Source organism: Hyla sarda, chromosome 1 (assembly GCF_029499605.1).
Source record: "Hyla sarda isolate aHylSar1 chromosome 1, aHylSar1.hap1, whole genome shotgun sequence".
Taxonomy (NCBI): Eukaryota; Metazoa; Chordata; class Amphibia; order Anura; family Hylidae; genus Hyla; species Hyla sarda.
The window spans coordinates 477,407,515-477,429,393 of NC_079189.1; the positions used below are offsets into that span (position 1 = coordinate 477,407,515).

A 21,879-nucleotide genomic window follows, 5' to 3' on the forward strand; every position below is an offset into this window, starting at 1 on the left:
TTCATATAGACCAGTGATCTGGGCCTCTGGGTAGTAAAGGTCATGGGGCCTATACCAACTACTATAACCATTATACACTTGATGGACCCATTTATACTAGAAAATTTCCAGTCAAGGAAATTCCGCTTGGAATTTCTGTGGCAGCAGCCTCCTATTGTTTTTTATTGGGATTCTGCTGCACCATTCACACTGCAAAATTTCTGCTGTGGAAATTCAAATTCCGATGGAGACGGTACATATCCATGACTGATTTATGCAACGCCTGCTATACACGAAATGTTAGTCTGGAATTTTTCTGAGCGCACATGCCATAGTGTGAAAATCGACCTTAAAGGGGGAAAAATATTTTTATATGGCTGGGGTGCTATAAAATAAAACTCCCAGCTCCCTGTCCACATACAGTATGTTATAGTTTGTTCCTTGTTCCTGTGAGGCGTTGTTTACTCAGGAACATCGTGCTCAGCCAATCACTGGCCAAGGTGGGACACCACTGTGACCAGTGATTGGCTGAGTGGGGCAGTTCCTGTTGGGGACACAGCATCAAAGGAACAAGAGAGAAGGGGGGGATGGGGAGCCATCCAAACAGAAGCCGCAGGGGATCAGGGAAGGTGAGTATTACTTAAAAAAAATATATATGGTATGCTCTAAGTGATCATGGGGCTGTAAGGTCCCCACAGATCATGTGCCCTCAGGCTCTACCCTAATAAAACACATTCCTGTGGTTGTGCTGTACCGGTCATAAGACATCAGCTGTTCCACACCTAAAGAATACACTGCAAGATACTCTATGACAATCTTTGTCGGAAATCTCTTTACAAACTACAGGCTGCTATAAATGGTACCATGCATTCTGCTGACAGGTTTTCTGGTATAGACATTACATATAGCCCTGTAGCTATATTATCTGACAACTACCCTTTGGAATAACATTCATTATAAAATGTTCTGTAACATGGTACTAATGATGACTTTCATTGGTCTCATTTACCAAACCTGTCTACCCATAACAACCAATCACAGCACAGCTTTATTTGCACCAGAGCGGTTTAAGAAATGAAAGCTGAGTTCTGGTTGTTAGTAAGGACAGTCTTACAGTTTGATCATTGTGCCCCCCTGTATTCTGTTATTTTATTGTCCAAAGGACTATCACTGAGAAAAGTTGGCTAAAACCTAACGTTTACTAATTTACCAATAAAAACCATTTATCACAAAACATCATAGATAATTGGTATGACGCATATACCTATAAAAATTACAATGGTCATTCAAATATCCGTGAAATAAGTAAAAAAGTCACTTCCATGTGTATGATGACTGAACTCATTCATTGGTGTCCCAGCTTCAAATATCCTTCACATAAAGGGAGCTGCTTATCCAAAAATAAACTATCCCTAGATAAGGGCACCCTTTAGTAACTATCCTCTGGCCATTGTATGTGTTCCTATATAAACAGAATCAAATATATCTATTCCCTGCGACTATGGAAAGGATGTATCTGAACGTGCTATAGATGCAACTGTGACAAGGGAATGGATGTATCGGAACACCCTACAGTTGAATGCTTAGAGGTAATATTTTATCAATTATTGTATATATTTTTTCGCAACAAGTATAGCTATATACCCCTTCCTCTTCATGATAGAAAGTCCCCTGATGAACTGTGTACGAATTGTGTGGAAACATGTCAGGACAAAGCTTTATTTTTGACACTCAACATATACGTGTTAAGTCATCACTGGTGAACAATGTTTGAAGCTGGGATGCCGCTGAATGAGTTAATCAGTCATGATACACATGTGAGTGACTTTTTCACTTATCGTTTCACTGATCTCTAAATAACCATTGTATTTTTATAGGGATAAACCTCATGCGTTATCTCTAGTGCTTTTGATATATAACAAATCCAAAAGCAGTTGAGGGTCTATGTGAGACCCATCGGACCACACCGAGATTGCGGGATCTGATGAATCAAGGTGTAAAATGTAAAAAATATAAATAAGCCCCTTTCCAAATAAAAATGTAATCACCCCATTTTACGAATGAAAAAAAGTAGAAATAAATAACCAAACACATTTGGTATCACCACCTGTGGAAATGTCCGATCTCTTAAAATATAATGTTAATGATTCTGTGCAGTGAACAATGTAAAAAAAATACCAAAGTGCTAAATTGCAGATTTTTTGTCACATCACATCTCAGAAAAATGGAATAAAACGTATTCAAAAAGTCACATATGTGCAAATGGGGTAATGAGAAAAACGAAAGATCACGGCACAAAAAATGAGCCCTCATACAGCAGCGTATATACAAAAAATAAAGTTAGAAGGGGTCAGAATAGGACAGTCTTATAGGGGTACTCTGCCGGAAAACATCTTATCCCCTATCCAAAGGATTTTTTTGGTATTTTTTTACGCTTACACTGTTCACTGCACAGGATCATTAACTTTATATTTTAAGAGATCGGACATTTCTACATGTGGTGATACCAAATTTGTTTGTTTATTTATTTTTTACTTTTTTTCATTCGTAAAATGGGGTGATTACATTTTTATTTGGCAAGGGGCTTATTTTATATTTTTAAAAACATTTTACTCCTTGATTCATCAGATCTCCGTGCTGGATGACTGGTGACCACAGCCGCCATGCCCCTCCATTCATGTCTATGGGAAGAGGAGTGACGGCTATGTACAAGCTGTCATGCCCCCTCCCAGAGACATGAATGGAGGGGATGTGGCGTGACGTTCTGGCCGCCAGCAGATCGGGGGTTCCCAGGATGCTCCAGGAAACCTCAGCAGCCTGGAGCAATCGAGCAACAGTAACACTGATCAATGCTATGCTATGGTGTAGCATTGAACAGTGTATGCAATCTAAAGCATGTAATAGTCACTATAAAGTAGTGTAAAAATTTATTGTGTAATAAATTATTTTAAAAGTGATTACTTCCCTAATAAAAATTTGAATCATCCCCTTTTCCCATTTAAAAAAAAATATGTAAACAAAAATATGTTAATATGTAAAACAAAAAACAAACATATGTGGTATCGACACATGCGTAAATGTCCGAACTATAAAAATATAACATTAATTAAACTGCATGGTCAATGGCGTATACATAAAAAATGATACCAAAGTCTAAAATTGCATATTTTTGGTCACATTGTATACACTAAAAAAAAGTATAAAAAGCAATCCAAAAAGTCTGATTAAAACAAAAATGATACCAATATATACTAGAGATCACAGCGCAAAAAAATGAGCCCTCATTTAGCCCCATATACAGAAAAATAAATAAAAGTTATAGGGGTCGGAAGAGAATATTTTAAGCATGCTAATTTTCCTATGAAAAGTTATAATTTTTTAAAAAGAAGTAAAACTAAATAAAACCTATATAATTTGGGTATAATTTTAATGGTATGGACCTACAGAATAAAAATAAGGTGTCATTTTTACCAAAAAGTGCTCTGCTTAGAATCAAAATCCCCCAAAAGTTACAAAATGGTATTTTTTTTATTTTATTTTGCCCCACAAATATTTTTTTTTTGTTTCGCCGTAGATTTTGTGGTGAAATTACTTATGTGATTATAAAATTGATGGTGCAAAAGCAAGCCCTCATGGGTCTGTAGGTGAAAAAGTCTAAGCGTTATGATTTTTAGAAGGTGGAAAAATGAAAGTGCAAAAATTTAAAAAGCCGATGTCCTGAAGGGGTTAAAGGTGTAAAAAAGAGCATCTCAATTTTACTGTAAAATGCACTGCCTAAAAATGAAACATTGAAACATTGCGGTTTTCTCTTTAATTTCCTGCTATAAATCGTATTTTATTGGTTGCACAATACATTTTATGGTAAAATAAAAGGTGTCATTACAAAGTACAATTAGTTGTGCAAAAAACAAGCTCTCATATGGGTCTGTGGAAAGAGTAGGGGGAAGTAGGAGGTGGGCAGAAAAGTGATACTGGGAGTCTTAGAAATCCATGGGTCTAAGGTCTGCCCCCTGCTCTGCCATACACTATGGTATATGTGGGGTCTGAGGCTTGGCCCCCTGCTCCCCCATACCCTATGGTATATGTTGGGACTGAGTCTTGGCCCCCTGCTCCCCCATACATTATGGTATATTTTGGGTCTGAGGCTTGGCCCCCTGCTCCCCCCATACACTATGGTATATGTTGGGTCTGAGGCTTGGCCCCCTCCTCTGCAATACACTATGGTATATGTTGGGTCTGAGTCTTGGCCCCCTGCTCCCCCATACATTATTGTATATGTTGGGTCTGAGTCTTGGCCCCCTGCTCCCCCATACATTATGGTATATGTTGGGTCTGAGGCTTGGCCCCCTGCTCTGCCATACACTATGGTATATGTTGGGTCTGAGGCTTGGCCCCCTGCTCCCCCCTACATTATGGTATATGTTGGGACTTAGTCTCGGCCCCCTGCTCCCCCATACACTATGGTCTATGTTGGGACTGAGTCTTGGCCCCCTGTTCCCCCATACATTATGGTATATGTTGGGACTGAGGCTTGGCCCCCTGCTCCCCCATACACTATGGTATATGTTGGGTCTGAGGCTTGGCCCCCTGCTCCCCCATACATTATGGTATATGTTGGGTCTGAGGCTTGGCCCCCTGCTCCCCCCATACACTATGGTATATGTTGGGTCTGAGGCTTGGCCCCCTCCTCTGCAATACACTATGGTATATGTTGGGTCTGAGTCTTGGCCCCCTGCTCCCCCATACATTATGGTATTTGGTGGGACGGTGGGACTGAGTCTCGGCCCCCTGCCCCCCATACATTGTTATATGTTGGGACTGAGTCTCGGCCCCCTGCTCCCCCATACACTATGGTATATGTTGGGACTGAGGCTTGGCCTCCTGCTCCCCCATACATTATGGTATATGTTGGGACTGAGGCTTGGCCCCCTGCTCCCCCGTACACTATGGTATATGTTGGGTATGAGGCTTGGCCCCCTGCTCCCCCATACATTATGGTATATGTCGGGACTGAGGCTTGGCCCCCTGCTCCCCATACATTATGGTATATTTTGGGACTGAGTCTTGGCCCCCTGCTCCCCCATACATTATGGTATATGTTGGGACTGAGGCTTGGCCCCCTGTTCCCCCATACACTATGGTTATATGTTGGGTCTGAGGCTTGGCCCCCTGCTCCCCCATACATTATGGTATATGTCGGGACTGAGTCCTGGCCCAATGCTCCCCAATACATTATGGTATATGTCAGGACTGAGTCTAGGCCCCCTGCTCCCCCATACATTATGGTATATTTTGGGACTGAGTCTTTGCCCCCTGCTCCCCCATACACTATGGTATATGTCAGGGCTGAGTCTTGGCCCCCTGCTTCCCAATACATTATGGTATATGGTGGGACGGTGGGACTGAGTCTCGGCCCCCTGCCCCCCATACACTATGTGGTATGTTGGGTCTGAGGCTTAGCCCCCTGCTCCCCCATACACTATGGTATATGTTGGGTCTGAAGCTTGGCCCCCTCCTCTGCCATACATTATGGTATATGTGGGGTCTGAGTCTTGGCCCCCTGCTCCCCCATACATTATGGTATATGTTGGGACTGAGTCTCGGCCCCCTGCTCCCCCATACACTATGGTATATGTTGGGACTGAGTCTTGGCCCCCTGCTCCCCCATACATTATGGTATATGTTGGGACTGATGCTTGGCCCCCCTGCTCCCCCATACACTATGGTATATGTTGGGTCTGAGGCTTGGCCCCCTGCTCCCCCATACATTATGGTATATGTTGGGTCTGAGGCTTGGCCCGGTCCTGTGCAATACACTATGGTATATGTTGGGTCTGAGTCTTGGCCCCCTGCTCCCCCATACATTATGGTATTTGGTGGGACGGTGGGACTGAGTCTCGGCCCCCTGCCCCCCATACACTATGGGGTATGTTGGGTCTGAGGCTTGGCCCCTTCCTCTGCCATACACTATGGTATATGTGGGGTTTGAGTCTTGGCCCCCTGCTCCCCCATACATTATGGTATATGTTGGGACTGAGTCTCGGCCCCCTGCTCCCCTATACACTATGGTATATGTTGGGACTGAGGCTTGGCCTCCTGCTCCCCCATACATTATGGTATATGTTGGGACTGAGCTTGGCCTCCTGTTCCCCATACATTATGGTATATGTCGGGACTGAGTCTTGGCCCCCTGCTCCCCCATACACTATGGTATATGTCGGGACTGAGTCTTGGCCCCCTGCTTCCCAATACATTATGGTATATGCTGGGTCTGAGGCTTGGCCCCCTTCTCCCCCATACCCTATGGTATATGTTGGTTCTGAGGCTTGGCCCCCTGCTCCCCCATATATTATGGTATATGTTGGGACTGAGGCTTGGCCCCCTGCTCCCCCGTACACTATGGTATATGTTGGGTCTGAGTCTTGGCCCCCTGCTCCCCCATACATTATGGTATATGTCGGGACTGAGGCTTGGTGGCCCCTGCTTCCCAGTACATTATGGTATATGTCGGGACTGAATCTTGGCCCCCTGCTCCCCCATACATTATGGTATATGTTGGGACTGAGTCTTGGCCCCCTGTTCCCCCATACATTATGGTATATGTTGGGACTGAGGCTTGGCCCCCTGCTCCCCCATACATTATGGTATATTTCGGGACTGAGTCTTGGCCCCCTGCTCCCCAATACACTATGGTATATGTCGGGACTGAGTCTTGGCCCCCTGCTTCCCAATACATTATGGTATATGTTGGGTCTGAGGCTTGGCCCCCTGCTCCCCCATACCCTATGGTATATGTTGGTTCTGAGGCTTGGCCCCCTGCTCCCCCATATATTATGGTATATGTTGGGACTGAGGCTTAGCCCCCTGCTCCCCCGTACACTATGGTATATGTTGGGTCTGAGTCTTGGCCCCCTGCTCCCCCATACATTATTGTATATGTCGGGACTGAGTCTTGGCCCCCTGCTCCCCCATACCCTATGGTATAGGTTGGGTCTGAGGCTTGGCCCCCTGCTCCCCCATACATTTTGGTATATGTTGGGACTGAGGCTTGGCCCCCTGTTCCCCCATACACCCTACACCCCCCCAAGCTACCACATAACTTTTTGGCATCACGAACAGGATACGGGTGTGTGCCTACAGCTGTTGCCACCTTTAAAGTGTACTCCCCCGTTAAGAACTGTGATTAATATACTGTGAAAGATTTCGCAAGCCGCGAGTGTACGGGACGGTGCTTATATTACTGTGTGTAAGAAGTGCGCACAAAAAGTAAGGGGGGAGGAGATAATTTATTTTCTGTGAAAATGTGTAAAGTACGTAGCAAAGCCATGCTACGATCCTCTGGGCCATTCAGTACTGCAGGGGTTAAATGTTTACTCGAAAAGAGCGCGAAGAAAGCCCGTGCTGCTCCACGACCCGCCCCTGGGAGTGGCCATCAAGTTCACATGTCGCAGCCGAAAGGGAACTTAAATTAATTGCAGTTGTTTGCCGGGGGACAGGAAGTCGGGGCTGCACCAATGACGTCCTTCCGGTCGGCAGCCATTTTGGAGAAGCGCAATATAAAAGGAGCACTGAAGAGCGACCTCTTCAGTCTGCACGAGGAAGAGGAGAGTACAGACATGGCGGAGAGCAGCGTTCCACGTGTTGGGAGTCCAAAGATGGCGCCTTAACATCGTAAAGTTGCCGCGGCGCAACTATTACAAGACTTGGCCGACCGCCTGCAGCGGTTGTCGCTCAGCACTGAGGGTACCTGCGATCTACCTCCATTGCCCGATGACGACTACAGGCCGGCCACCCCGACAGGGGAATCTCCAGGGACATCCAGGGCGGCATCAACGGGGAGACTGTCCCCTCACCACCGGACATGGGGATCCTGGGCCGAGATCCCGAGGGAGGAGTCTTCTGTGAGTACCGCATTTTTCCTCCTCCTCCAGCCCAGAGCCAGAGGTTCCCCTGTCCCCACCTAACCCTGCTGAGTGTACGACCGCGCTCACCCCCTCTGCCTAAGTGGGTGTTTGGGGACGAACCGGAGCTGATCCAGTTTATGCATGACACTGTCCTCCCTCAGCCCGAGAAGCCACATCTACCGATCCCCACAGCACAAAGAGAGAGGGCCCGCAGGGGGGCCGAAATGGCAAAGATCATGGAGAGCTTGAAAGCCTGACATAGGGAGCTCTATGGCCCTAAATCTATCCATCTCCCTTATGAAGAAAGTGTTAGACAACAGTAGGACACGAAACAGCTGGAGGCCCTTTACATGCGGATGTGGGACTATCCCCGAGAGGGTGAAATACAGCTGGAGCACCGCTGCGCTACAGTGGCCAAATTTGATAAGGCCAGGAGATATGGTACCCTCCTAGATTGCAGGCTCGGGGGTACCATCCTGCTGAATCAGAGGGCCGTTCAGAGGGACTATTTACCCAAGAAGTATCACTCCCTGGAAGAGGGAGAAATTGTACAATACACCCCAGTATAAAGTCTGCAGGGTGATTGGGCTGCAGCGGTCACAAGGCCGAAAAACCCCACACAGCTTCCATTCAAACACTTCCCCTCTGATGACTGGGAGGCGGATCCATTTGGACTGAGGCCAAAAAGGTCTTCCCCTATTGCCTCCAAAGTCAAGTTCTGCGAACAGGATTTCCTCCAGCGTCAATCAGAGTCCCACCAAGATGTCTTCATGCCCACCAATGTGCCTAGGCCTACTCCTACCAAGGAGGTGAGGCCTAAACTACGGGCACCAACCACTGTGCCTAGGCCTACTCCTTGCCTGAGGATTGGCCTATTTATCAGGCACCTACAGACGTGCCGCGGTCCACTCCTACCAAGGAGGTTGGCCGGATCAACCGGCACCAACAATTGTCCCACCGGCCTCTACAGCAGCAGACGTTAATTTCATGGTCAATATGAACCCTTTTGTATCCCAATCTAAGCTCACCAACATTGCCTAGGATACGACCATCAATCCTGTAAAGGGGTCCTGAGTCTCAAAGGGGCAAGAGTCCAATCAGGAGAGGGTGGGGCGTCAGAAGGAATTCAAGTGAAGCTTGCACTAATTCCTTTGGTTCAGTTGTTTTTCTTTCTCAGACTGTGCTGCAACATGCCAGGTGAAATACAGTGTGATAAGGTAAAATCCCCAGTACAGGTCACCTGTCTAACAGGGACTGTTCCCCTGTATAGCAACAGGGACTGTTCCCCTGGACTGGCTCATGGCAAATGTGGTGCCAATATTTAAAAAGGGAACAAAAGGTGACCCCGGGAATTATAGACCTGTTAGTTTAACCTCTGTTGTATGTAAATTGTTTGAGGGTTTTCTAAGAGATGCTATTTTGGAATATCTTGATACAAATAAATGTATGACTCCATATCAGCATGGCTTTATGAGGGATCGGTCCTGTCAAACTAACCTGATCAGCTTCTATGAGGAGGTGAGCTCCAGACTGGACCTGTGGGAATCTCTGGATGTCGTATATCTGGATTTTTCCAAAGCATTAAATATGGTGCCACATAAAAGGTTGGTGCATAAAATGAGAAGGATCGGGCTGCGGGACAATGTGTGTAAGTGGGTAAGTAACTGGCTCAGTGATAGGAAACAGGGGGTGGTTATTAATGGTACTTATTCTGATTGGGTGACTGTTACTAGTGGGGTACCACAGGGGTCCGTCTTGGGTCCTGTTGTGTTTAATATATTTATTAATGATCTTGTTGAGGGGTTGAATAGTGAAGTAACATTCTTTGCAGATAATACTAAACTCTGTAAAGCGGTAAACCCAATAGAGGGCAGGGCACTATTACAACTGGATCTGGATAGGTTAGAGGTTTGGACTGGGAAGTGGCAGATGAGGTTCAACACTGATAAATGTAAGGTAATGTACATGGGGAGGAAAAATCCGGGCTGGGATTATGTATTAAATAGGAGAACACTTGGGACGACTGACATAGAAAAGGACTTGGGAGTCTTAGTTAACAGTAAATTTAGCTGTAGTGACCAGTGTCAGGCAGCTTCTACCAAGGCTAATAAAATAATTGGGTGCATCAATAGGGGCATAGATGCCCACGACAAGGAAATAATTCTACCGCTGTACAAATCACTAGTCAGACCACACATGGAATACTGTGTACAGTACTGGGCACCAGTGTACAAGAAAGATATAGTGGAGCTAGAAAGGGTTCAAAGACGGGCAACCAGGGTAATACGGGGAATGGGAGGACTACAGTACACAGAAAGATTATCAGAATTGGGGTTATTTAGTTTAGAAAAAAGAAGGCTTATGGGCGACCTAATAACTATGTATAAATATATCAGGGGGCCATACAGAGATCTCTCCCATGATCTATTTATACCCAGGACTGTATCTATAACAAGGGGGCATCCACTACGTTTAGAGGAAAGAAGGTTTCTACACCAGCACAGACAGGGGTTCTTTACTGTAAGAGCAGTGAGACTGTGGAATTCTCTCCCGGAGGAGGTGGTCATGGTGTACTCTGTAAAAGAGTTCAAAACGGGTCTGGATGCATTTTGGAGAGTAATAACATCGCTGGTTATGTATACTAGATTTATAGGGACAGAACGTTGATCTGGGGATTTATTCTGAATGCATATTTGGAGTCGGGAGGGAATTTTTATCTCTAGTATAAGGGTTTTTTGCCTTCCTCTGGATCAACTCAGTAGGGACTCAGTAGGCATATAGGTTGAACTTGATGGACTCTGGTCTTTTTTAACCTCATGAACTATGTTACTATGTTCCAGCTGGTGCCTGGCAGGACTATGCCACGAAAGTTCTTGTTCTGCAATGAAAATGTCAAGCTTGTGCCTGGCCTATGGCCAAGAGACTCCTGGTCCTTAGGAGATTCATAAGTGTGTGCCCGGCATACGTGGTAGACGTGTTTGTGGACTCTTAGCATAGGTGGACTATTGATCCTTGTGTGACTGTTTACATATATATATATATATATATATATATATATATATATATATCTAAAGTAATATATTGTTATCTTGTCTTGCCAATTTGCACTTATGGCAGGTGAATGCACCTGCAATTTTTGTGTTCTTCAATAAAAGTTATGCTAAAAGGTGAACCCAATGTAAATGGTTATTGTACAAGAATTTCAACCTCTGTACACCTGTACACAAATTCTTGTGGGTGTTGTAGTAGTTGGTTTTAGGTGGCTCTCCCAGCTCCTCTGGGAGTAACATTGTTGTCACCCCTCACTAGCACCTTCTGGGAAAACATTCCCCTAAGATACCAAGACTAATCTCATATAGTTTCATGTACACATATTACATTTCATAATTCTTCAGTGTACTTACCTCATGCTAAATTCAGTACACATAATGCAAATAAATATCTCACACTTCCAAACTCAACAAAAAGCTTTGGGGACTGTAACATGTCATTACTCAGTTCCATACCACTATACACTAACTTGTTCTTTTCTTTCCTACGTGTTCAGGATGTTCTTCCTGGCCAGAAGATGCTCCTCTAAGCCTAAGTTAAAGCACGTATTCAGTAAGGTAACCCTATGCCAGAGTTATCTAGGAAGAGTTCTAGGGATAAGAGTGTGTAACCAATAGACCCTAGTAGCTAGGTATTGGTCAGACAGCCCTGAGGCCAATACACCACCAGTGTATTAAACAGGTAATCTAATGTGGTATAAATAAAATGTAAGTGAGATTATTGATGTTCTAGTATGTAGAAAGCTCAAATAAGTATACGTACTTCTAGTAGTAGCTTTTGTCAGTCAAAGGAAAAAAAAGTCAATAATGGTGAATAAATAATAAAATGTATTTCATGTGTGGTATCCCGGTACCGTATGGTATACCGAACCTTGTGTGGTGGTCCCCAAAGTCAGAGTTACTTCGTTCCAGTAGCATCCTCCTAGTGCGATAGCCCCTAGTGGCCTCTTCCTTATTCAATTCTATGATGTCTACATGTATAAATAATTGTATATTTAATTTTATATATATATATATATATATGTATATATAGTGTCGCAGGACCTTAGGTCACACCTTAGGTCACGTGACTAATGTTAATTCTAGTAAGGTATGTTGAAGGACCTTCCTAGGACACGTGTGTGGTCACATGGTCAGACCATAATTCCTTGTAACGTGAATGACAGATGGTATGGACCAGTGAGCTTAAGACCAGCCCCTACCCATATAAGGGAGCTGCAACCAATGATCGCTCTCTTGCTCCTGAGCTGCAAAGCAAGCAGCATATCTTCTCTTATTCCTGTACTACAAAGCAGTAACAGCTCTCTTGGGTGCCGGACAATCAGAGAGAGAGGAGTTCCGTGTTACTTACAAAGACAAGCTTAGGCCTGAAGCCTGCCAGCCTCAGCCTGAATCTAATAGTTACAATATCAATGCCCCACAGCAGTGTGACTGCTAGACCTAAACTCAATCCCCTAAATCCAGCGGAACAGCACTTAATCCTTTTCTAAGCTCCGAACTCACAAGGTCCCAACCAACTGTCAGGTTCTTAATAGACTCTTATACAAAGACTGTTCCTATTTAATGTTGCATAAAAGCTGCAGTAAAAGTTCCGACAGTTTTATGAAAACCTCCGGTTGTGGACAATCATTTATTATACTTCCGTATCGTTCATGGGATGGGTGGCGATAGGACAAGCATATACAGAGGAGCCCACACCCTGGCGTCACGAGTGATAAGGGTTAAAGGAGTACTCCGACACAAAACTTTTACCTGTGAAAAGAAGCATGAATAATGCTACTCACCTTGTCCATATCGCCTTCTTCTCGGACTTCTCTTCGGTTTTCCATCAGGCCGGAAGCTGGTGCCTTTGATGATGCTCGACCGCGTTTTTTTCTTGATCCTGCGCCATCTTTGCCCGGTGACTCATCGATCCCATGAGTCACTGCGGGCTGTGCCGGCCTCCCAGCCCGGAGTCGGCTACTCCCCCTAACTTAATTTATTCATTTATGCGCTGAGCTGCCATAGGCTCAGCTCAGCATACACCTATCGCAGCGCTGACCTCCAATCAGCACTTACGTACCGTGCATGTGCACGGCCCACCATTGCAAAAATCTTGCGTACTAAATACGCTTATTCACAGGAGCTGTCCGGAAGACAGGAGCGGGCATGCTGGGAGAAGTAGTTTTTTACATGGCGGGCAAGGAAGAGAACCCGGAAGTACTGGAAACTTCGGGTGGTAATAAAAGAAGAAAGGCTGGGCCATTTTTCATGAAAGAGGGGTCGTTTAAAAGGTAATTGCATGGGCTACACTGTGGCATGTTTTGGGTGGTGCATTGGAGTACTTCCTTTAAACAAGCACCCTTTAGTTACCGCATAGCTACACCCCATATACCCTACAACCCCAGGCTACCACACATGCATAGTCATAACTCTCTAAAATCCTGCTCGGATTCTGCCAATCCTGTTATCAAATTAGGGTAACATCATCCTGTTCGTGAATTCATGGATTTCACAATCCTGTTCGTGAGTTAACTAGTACTTTCAATCTTGTAATTTAATGTAAAATAATCTTGTTAATATATATATATATATATATATATATATATATATTCATAACAATTTTTTTGGATTGTGCTGTTTTTTTCCTGTATAATATCTATCTATCTATATATATATATATATATATATATATATATATATATGAAGAAAAACAAAAAGAAGAAACATTTTTATATGTTTTATTTTTGGAGCTTGCAAGGACGTTCTCACCATGCGCAAGGACTCTTTGTTATGTGTTTTCTACAGCCTGACAAAAAGGACATTATCATTATGCCCAGGACTGTTCAAGGACTCTTAGCACTTCGTCCCTCTGTCTTAGGGGACAATCGTCGAGGCCGACTCATCTTTAGTAAGGGGATTTGTGGTGTCCCGGTACTAGACTTGGTCCCGTAGGTCCCCATGGTCAGAGTTCCTCCGTGCTGATGGGGCTCTCTTGGTGGGTTAACCCCTAGTCGCCTCATAGTGTCTTTAAAAATGTATATAATTAATATATTTTCTAATGGTATAAGTAATGTACAGGACCTTAGGTCATGTGATATTTAATAATTCCGTTATGCTAAGGTTAAGGACCTTTTGGGTCATGTGATGTAACCAGAATCCTTTGTACTAGGACTGACAGGTTTGGGGAACCAATAAGCTTTGATCCTGCCTCTTGAGATATAAGGGCACTGTTAGCCAATTATTGCTTTCTTGTTCCTGCACTGAAAAAGCAGTAACAGCTCCGTACAATTCTGCATGACAATCTAGACCTGCAGCCTACCAATTCTGCACCTTCCTAAACCGTGAGTTTAATCCAACTCCATCCTGCTAATCCTACGTGACTGCTGGACCTAAACATACCCCTAAATCCAGCAGAACAGCGTATAGAAAGAAATCAAAGTTTATTTCCTACAAAGTCCTAGCCAACCTGTGAGGAGCCTAAATCCCGGTCCTCTTGTAAAGACTGTTGTTAATTGCATCCTGCATAAAATCTTATTTCAAGTTTATTACAATTCCGGCTGTGGACAATCCTTTATTCCTCCCTATCGTTCCTGGGACGGGTGGCGGTAGGATATATATACAGAGGAACCCACACCCTGGCGTCACGACATTCAAGGGTTAATGCTAGACCCTGCAACACTACTCAGCATCGCCCCTGTTCACCCTACACCCCCCAAGCTACCACACTATGGTATATGTTGGGACTGAGTCTTGGCCCCCTGCTCCCCCATACCCTATGGTATATGTTGGGACTGAGTCTTGGCCCCCTGCTCCCCCATACATTATGGTATATGTTGGGTCTGAGTCTTGGCCCCCTGCTCCCCCTACACAATGATATTTTATGTTATCACAAATCCACGGGTTTGAAGTTCAACCCCCTGACCCTACCACCCCCCCCCCCTGCCTGCATTCTCCGTTTTAAGAGATGAAGGCGTATACATGAATCAGCACACTGCACATGATGTAGTTAACGCTTCCATTAGAAATTTCCCATGTGTTAAAGAAAACTTTAGAAACACCGGCCCCTCCGATTGTTTGGCCTAAATACAAGACAGTGGCGATATAAGTCTACAAGATGCCGGATAAGGATTCAAAGGAACCATGGGTTGGATCTCCCTATGCCTTACCTATTGCTGCACCCCTGTACCTTCTACTGAGGAGAAAGTTGCACTTTAAGTAATCCAGGATTAAAAAATAAAAAAAACCTTGGGGAAAATTCTTCAAGCAGCTGCGCCTCCTAATATCTGCAAGCCCCTAGTTTGCGCTACAATTTGATTCATTTTGCATTTTTCTCTCAGCTGCAACAAAGTGGGCATTGCTTGGTGTAAAGGGGGCACGGCCTCCGGCACATGCCAAAGAACTGGTGTGATCTGTAGCCTAGATATAAGTGAGGTGCATGGGCCAACCATACATTTATTGAGACATGTGCCTCTAGAGCAGTGTTTCCCAACCAGGGTGCCTCCAGCTGTTGCAAAACTACAACTCCCAGCATGCCCGGACAGCCTTCGGCCAACCATACTTTTATTGAGACATGTGCCTCTACAGAAGTGTTTCCCAAACAGGGTGCCTCCAGCTGTTGCAAAACTACAACTCCCAGCATGACCGGACAGCCTTTGGCTGTCCGGGCATGCTGGGAGTTATAGTTTTGCAACAGCTGGAGGCACCCTGGTTGGCAAACACAGCTCTAGATAAATCCTGCGCAGTCATTTACACACTTATAACTGGTGTATGAAACACTGGGCTTAGTAAATCTCCCCAATAGCTGTTTTTATTCCCCAAAACAGCTCCACACTTGTCCTCAGGTTGTGTGTGGTATTACAACTTGGCTCCATTCATTTCAATGAAAGTGAGCTGCAATACCACACACAACCTGAGGACAGAGGTAGCGCATTTTCCGCCTTTCAGACCTCTCTCCTACAAACATTTTCGCTCTTTGTATGTTGTTCCAGCTCCGCACACATTGCGGCCATCTTTCCCCTCTCCAGTCCTTCTCTCTCACATACGCGCTTAACAATCTCAGTCTGGCGCTCCTACAGCTTTTCACAGTGTTGCTAGGAGACAACAGTACATCCTGACCAATGAGCGCGCCCGAGCTCTGGCGTTACCATGACTACACCGGCCGGGACATCCGGCGTTCGCCGTTGCTAGGAGACACAGAGAGACTACTTTTCTCTAGTAGTTTGAGTAAACTCGTGCGGCCGGACCGTGGAGCAGTAAGTGCGGGGACTGCAGGGGCGATGGTTGGGCTGGATATAGATTTTATTTTCATTATTGTAACTATAGGGCAATGGTAACGATTACAACCGGCGTCTCTCTCAGGTGCAAAACTACAACTCACCACATGCGCCATGCTGGGAGTTGTAGTATTGCAACAGCTGGAGATCCACAGGTTAGGGGTCGCGGTAGGGGTGCTCTAGCACATAAGAGGATAACATTTTTAATTCTCTATACCAGTGTTACCCAACCTGAGTGCCTCCAGTTATCCCAATAAAGAGCAGTGTTTCCTAACCAGGTGCCTCCAGCTGTTGCAAAACTATAACTCCCAGCATGCCCAACAATTATATCACAGTATAGAGCAAAGTTCCCTAACACAATGATGTCACAGTATATAGAGCAAAGTTCCCTAACACAATGATGTCACAGTATATAGAGCAAAGTTCCCTAACACAATGATGTCACAGTATATAGAGCAAAGTTCCCTAACACAATGATGTCACAGTATATAGAGCAAAGTTCCCTAACACAATGATGTCACAGTATATAGAGCAAAGTTCCCTAACACAATGATGTCACAGTATATAGAGCAAAGTTCCCTAACACAATGATGTCACAGTATATAGAGCAAAGTTCCCTAACACAATGATGTCACAGTATATAGAGCAAAGTTCCCTAACACAATGATGTCACAGTATATAGAGCAAAGTTCTCTAACACAATGATGTCACAGTATAGAGCAAAGTTCCCTAACACAATTATATCACAGTATATAGAGCAAAGTTCCCTAACACAATGATGTCACAGTATATAGAGCAAAGTTCTCTAACACAATGATGTCACAGTATATAGAGCAAAGTTCCCTAACACAATTATATCACAGTATAGAGCGAAGTTCCCTAACGCAACGATGTCACAGTATAGAGCAAAGTTCCCTAACGCAATGATGTCACAGTATAGAGCAAAGTTCCCTAACACAATGATGTCACAGTATAGAGCAAAGTTCCCTAACACAATGATGTCACAGTATAGAGCAAAGTTCCCTAACACAATGATGTCACAGTATAGAGCAAAGTTCCCTAACACAATGATGTCACAGTATAGAGCAGTGTTTGTTTTATATATTCTATACTTAAATGTCACAGTTTTTTTGCCCAGTTCTGTGACATCACTGTATATTATTGATGTACCGTGAGATCACTGTATATTATGCCTGTACTGTGACATCACTGTGTATATTATCCCTGTACTGTGACATCACTGTATATTATGCATGTACTGTGACATCACTGTATATTATGCCTGTACTGTGACATCACTGTATATTATGCCTGTACTGGGACATCACTGTATATTGTGCCTGTACTGTGACATCACTGTGTATTATCCCTGTACTGTGATATCACTGTATATTATGCCTGTACTGTGACATCACCGTGTATTATCCCTGTACTGTGACATCACCGTGTATTATCCCTGTACTGTGACATCACTGTATATTATGCCTGTACTGTGACATCACTGTATATTATGCCTGTACTGTGACATCACTGTATATTATCCCTGTACTGTGACATCACTGTGTATTATCCCTGTACTGTGACATCACTGTATATTATGCCTGTACTGTGACATCACTGTGTGCATTATCCCTGTACTGTCACATGACTGTGTATTATCCCTGTACTGTCACATCACTGTGTATTATCCCTGTACTGTGACATCACTGTGTATTATACCTGTACTGTGACATCACTGTGTGTATTATCCCTATACTGTGACATTACTGTTTGTATTATCCCTGTACTGTGACATCTCTGTGTATATTATCCCTATACTGTGACATCACTGTGTATATTATCCCTGTACTGTGACATCACTGTGTGTAATATCCCTGTACTGTGACATCACTGTGTATATTATCCCTGTACTGTGACATCACTGTGTGTATTATCCCTGTACTGTGACATCTCTGTGTGTATTATCCCTGTACTGTGACATCACTGTGTATATTATCCCTATACTGTGACATCACTGTGTATATTATCCCTGTACTGTGACATCACTGTGTGTATTATCCCTGTACTGTGACATCACTGTGTGTATTATCCCTGTACTGTGACATCACTGTGTATATTATCCCTGTACTGTGACATCACTGTGTATATTATCCCTGTACTGTGACATCTCTGTGTATTATCTCTGTACTGTGACATCACTGTATAATATGCCTGTACTGTGACATCACTTAGTTTGGTGTAGCACTGTATATTTTTCCTGTACTGTGACATCACTGTATATTATGCCTGTACTGTGACATCACTGTATATTATCCCTGTACTGTGACATCACTCTATATTTTGCCTGTACTGTGATATCACTTAGTTTGGTGTAGCACTGAATATTGTGCCTGTACTGTGACATCACTGTATATTATCCCTGTACTGTGACATCACTGTATATTATCCCTGTACTGTGACATCACTGTGCATTATCCCTGTACTGTCACATGACTGTGTATTATCCCTGTACTGTCACATCGCTGTGTATTATCCCTGTACTGTGACATCACAGTATATTATGCCTGTACTGTGACATCACTGTATATTATGCCTGTACTGTGATATCACTTAGTTTGGTGTAGCACTGTATATTGTTCCTGTTCTGTGACATTACTATGTTCCCTGTACCACAGATGGTGTATATAAAATTGCACAGTTTTTAGGGATGTCCCGATACCTAATCCGATACCTGCCGGCGGGACTCCCGCCGATAAGTATGCATGTACTGTGACATCACTGTATATTATGCCTGTACTGTGACATCACTGTATATTATGCCTGTACTGGGACATCACTGTATATTGTGCCTGTACTGTGACATCACTGTGTATTATCCCTGTACTGTGATATCACTGTATATTATGCCTGTACTGTGACATCACCGTGTATTATCCCTGTACTGTGACATCACCGTGTATTATCCCTGTACTGTGACATCACTGTATATTATGCCTGTTCTGTGACATCACTGTATATTATGCCTGTACTGTGACATCACTGTATATTATCCCTGTACTGTGACATCACTGTGTATTATCCCTGTACTGTGACATCACTGTATATTATGCCTGTACTGTGACATCACTGTGTCCATTATCCCTGTACTGTCACATGACTGTGTATTATCCCTGTACTGTCACATCGCTGTGTATTATACCTGTACTGTGACATCACTGTATATTATCCCTGTACTGTGACATCACTGTGTATTATCCCTGTACTGTGACATCACTGTGTATTATACCTGTACTGTGACATCACTGTGTGTATTATCCCTATACTGTGACATTACTGTTTGTATTATCCCTGTACTGTGACATCACTGTGTATATTATCCCTGTACTGTGACATCTCTGTGTATATTATCCCTATACTGTGACATCACTGTGTATATTATCCCTGTACTGTGACATCACTGTGTGTAATATCCCTGTACTGGGACATCACTGTGTATATTATCCCTGTACTGTGACATCACTGTGTGTATTATCCCTGTACTGTGACATCACTGTGTGTATTATCCCTGTACTGTGACATCTCTGTGTGTATTATCCCTGTACTGTGACATCACTGTGTATATTATCCCTATACTGTGACATCACTGTGTATATTATCCCTGTACTGTGACATCACTGTGTGTATTATCCCTGTACTGTGACATCACTGTGTGTATTATCCCTGTACTGTGACATCACTGTGTATATTATCCCTGTACTGTGACATCACTGTGTATATTATCCCTGTACTGTGACATCTCTGTGTATTATCTCTGTACTGTGACATCACTGTATAATATGCCTGTACTGTGACATCACTTAGTTTGGTGTAGCACTGTATATTTTTCCTGTACTGTGACATCACTGTATATTATGCCTGTACTGTGACATCACTGTATATTATCCCTGTACTGTGACATCACTGTATATTATCCCTGTACTGTGACATCTCTGTGTATTATCTCTGTACTGTGACATCACTGTATAATATGCCTGTACTGTGACATCACTTAGTTTGGTGTAGCACTGTATATTTTTCCTGTACTGTGACATCACTGTATATTATGCCTGTACTGTGACATCACTGTATATTATCCCTGTACTGTGACATCACTCTATATTTTGCCTGTACTGTGATATCACTTAGTTTGGTGTAGCACTGTATATTGTGCCTGTACTGTGACATCACTGTATATTATCCCTGTACTGTGACATCACTGTATATTATCCCTGTACTGTGACATCACTGTGCATTATCCCTGTACTGTCACATGACTGTGTATTATCCCTGTACTGTGACATCACAGTATATTATGCCTGTACTGTGACATCACTGTATATTATGCCTGTACTGTGATATCACTTAGTTTGGTGTAGCACTGTATATTGTTCCTGTTCTGTGACATTACTATGTTCGCTGTACCACAGATGGTGTATATAAAATTGCACAGTTTTTAGGGATGTCCCGATACCTAATCCGATACCTGCCGGCGGGACTCCCGCCGATAAGTATCACGGAGATGCGGTAAGCTGCCTGCACTCTCCGGTCCTGAGCTATGCAGTGCACTCAGCAGCTGAGCACACATCATAGCCGGGACCTGCATTAACCCTTTAGACGCCGCAATCAAAGCTGATCGCGGCATCTAAAATTCCTGAAGTTAACTGCCTGATAGGGATCACCAAGGTGTAACTGCGGTGTCCTGATCAGCCGTGAGAATGGCCGGAGGTCCCTTACCCTGCTCTGTGTGTCCGATCGTCTCTACTTTACTGCTGCCAGCCATGACAGCCATTAGTCAAGGAGTGCCGATAACACTGATCACTGCTATGCTACGGCATAGCATTGATCAGTGTATGCAGTCTACAGATTGCGTGTAATAGTTCCCTATGGGGACTAAAAAATAGTTAAAAAAATTGTAAAACATAATAAATGTGATTTAATCCCTTTGCAATAAAAAAATTTAATCACCCCCTTTTCAAAAAAGTTTAAATAAAATAAAAATTATACATTTTTGTTAATATAAAAAAAAGCCCTTTCTTTTATAAAAACAAAAAATACACTCCTTTTTCCCATTAAGGGTACGTTCACACGGGCGGATCCACAACATGTTTTATGCTGCAGATCCGCCGCTGAAGGACCGCTACATGGTGCCTTTTAGATGTGCCTGTTTGGAGCAGCAATACGCCGCTCAAGCAGACACACTAAAGCATGCGCGGTGTACTCGCACACCTCGCGGCTGTTCCCCCTGCTCCGTGAGCTAGGCTGAGAGCGGCCGCAATGTGCAAGTACACTGCGCATATGCACCAAAGGATAGGGGATAAGTTGCACCAAAGGATAGAGGATAAGTTATAGATCACGGGGGTCCAAGCGCTGGGGCCCCCCCGGGATCTGCTGGACAGGGCTGCAGCAGTCTACTGGAAGTGAAGTTTTGTCCCCAGTAGAAAGCCGCGGCAGACACGCCCCCTCCATGTATCTCTATGGGATACATGGAGGGCATGTCGGCCACAGCGTTATGCGGGTACGGAACGCCCCCTTTCCAGCATACTGCTGCGGCCCCGTCCAGGAGATCCCGGGGGGCCCCAGCGCTCGGATCCCCCGCGATCTATAACTTATCCCCTATCCTTTGGATAGAGGATAAGTTATATTGCACTACAG

The 21,879-nt window shown here is 44.1% G+C and overlaps 1 protein-coding gene across 5 annotated transcripts in view; it reads left to right on the forward strand.

The window, feature by feature from the left end:
• The first annotated feature begins 15,815 nt into the window (after positions 1-15,815).
• Positions 15,816-21,879, forward strand: part of LOC130286426 (trichohyalin-like) — a 98,093-nt gene continuing 92,029 nt past the window's right edge. Inside the window, exon 1 of one of the 5 annotated variants that reach the window (XR_008847410.1) lies at positions 15,816-16,167. Coding sequence is in view for 3 of the 5 variants with exons in the window: in XM_056537273.1 (XP_056393248.1) it covers positions 16,033-16,167 (135 nt within the window). In the remaining 2 variants the exon portion in view is untranslated. Of the gene's footprint in view, positions 16,168-16,195; positions 16,274-21,879 lie in introns of those variants that run through there. The other 4 variants (XM_056537273.1, XM_056537274.1, XM_056537276.1 and 1 more) reach the window with 4 other exon arrangements.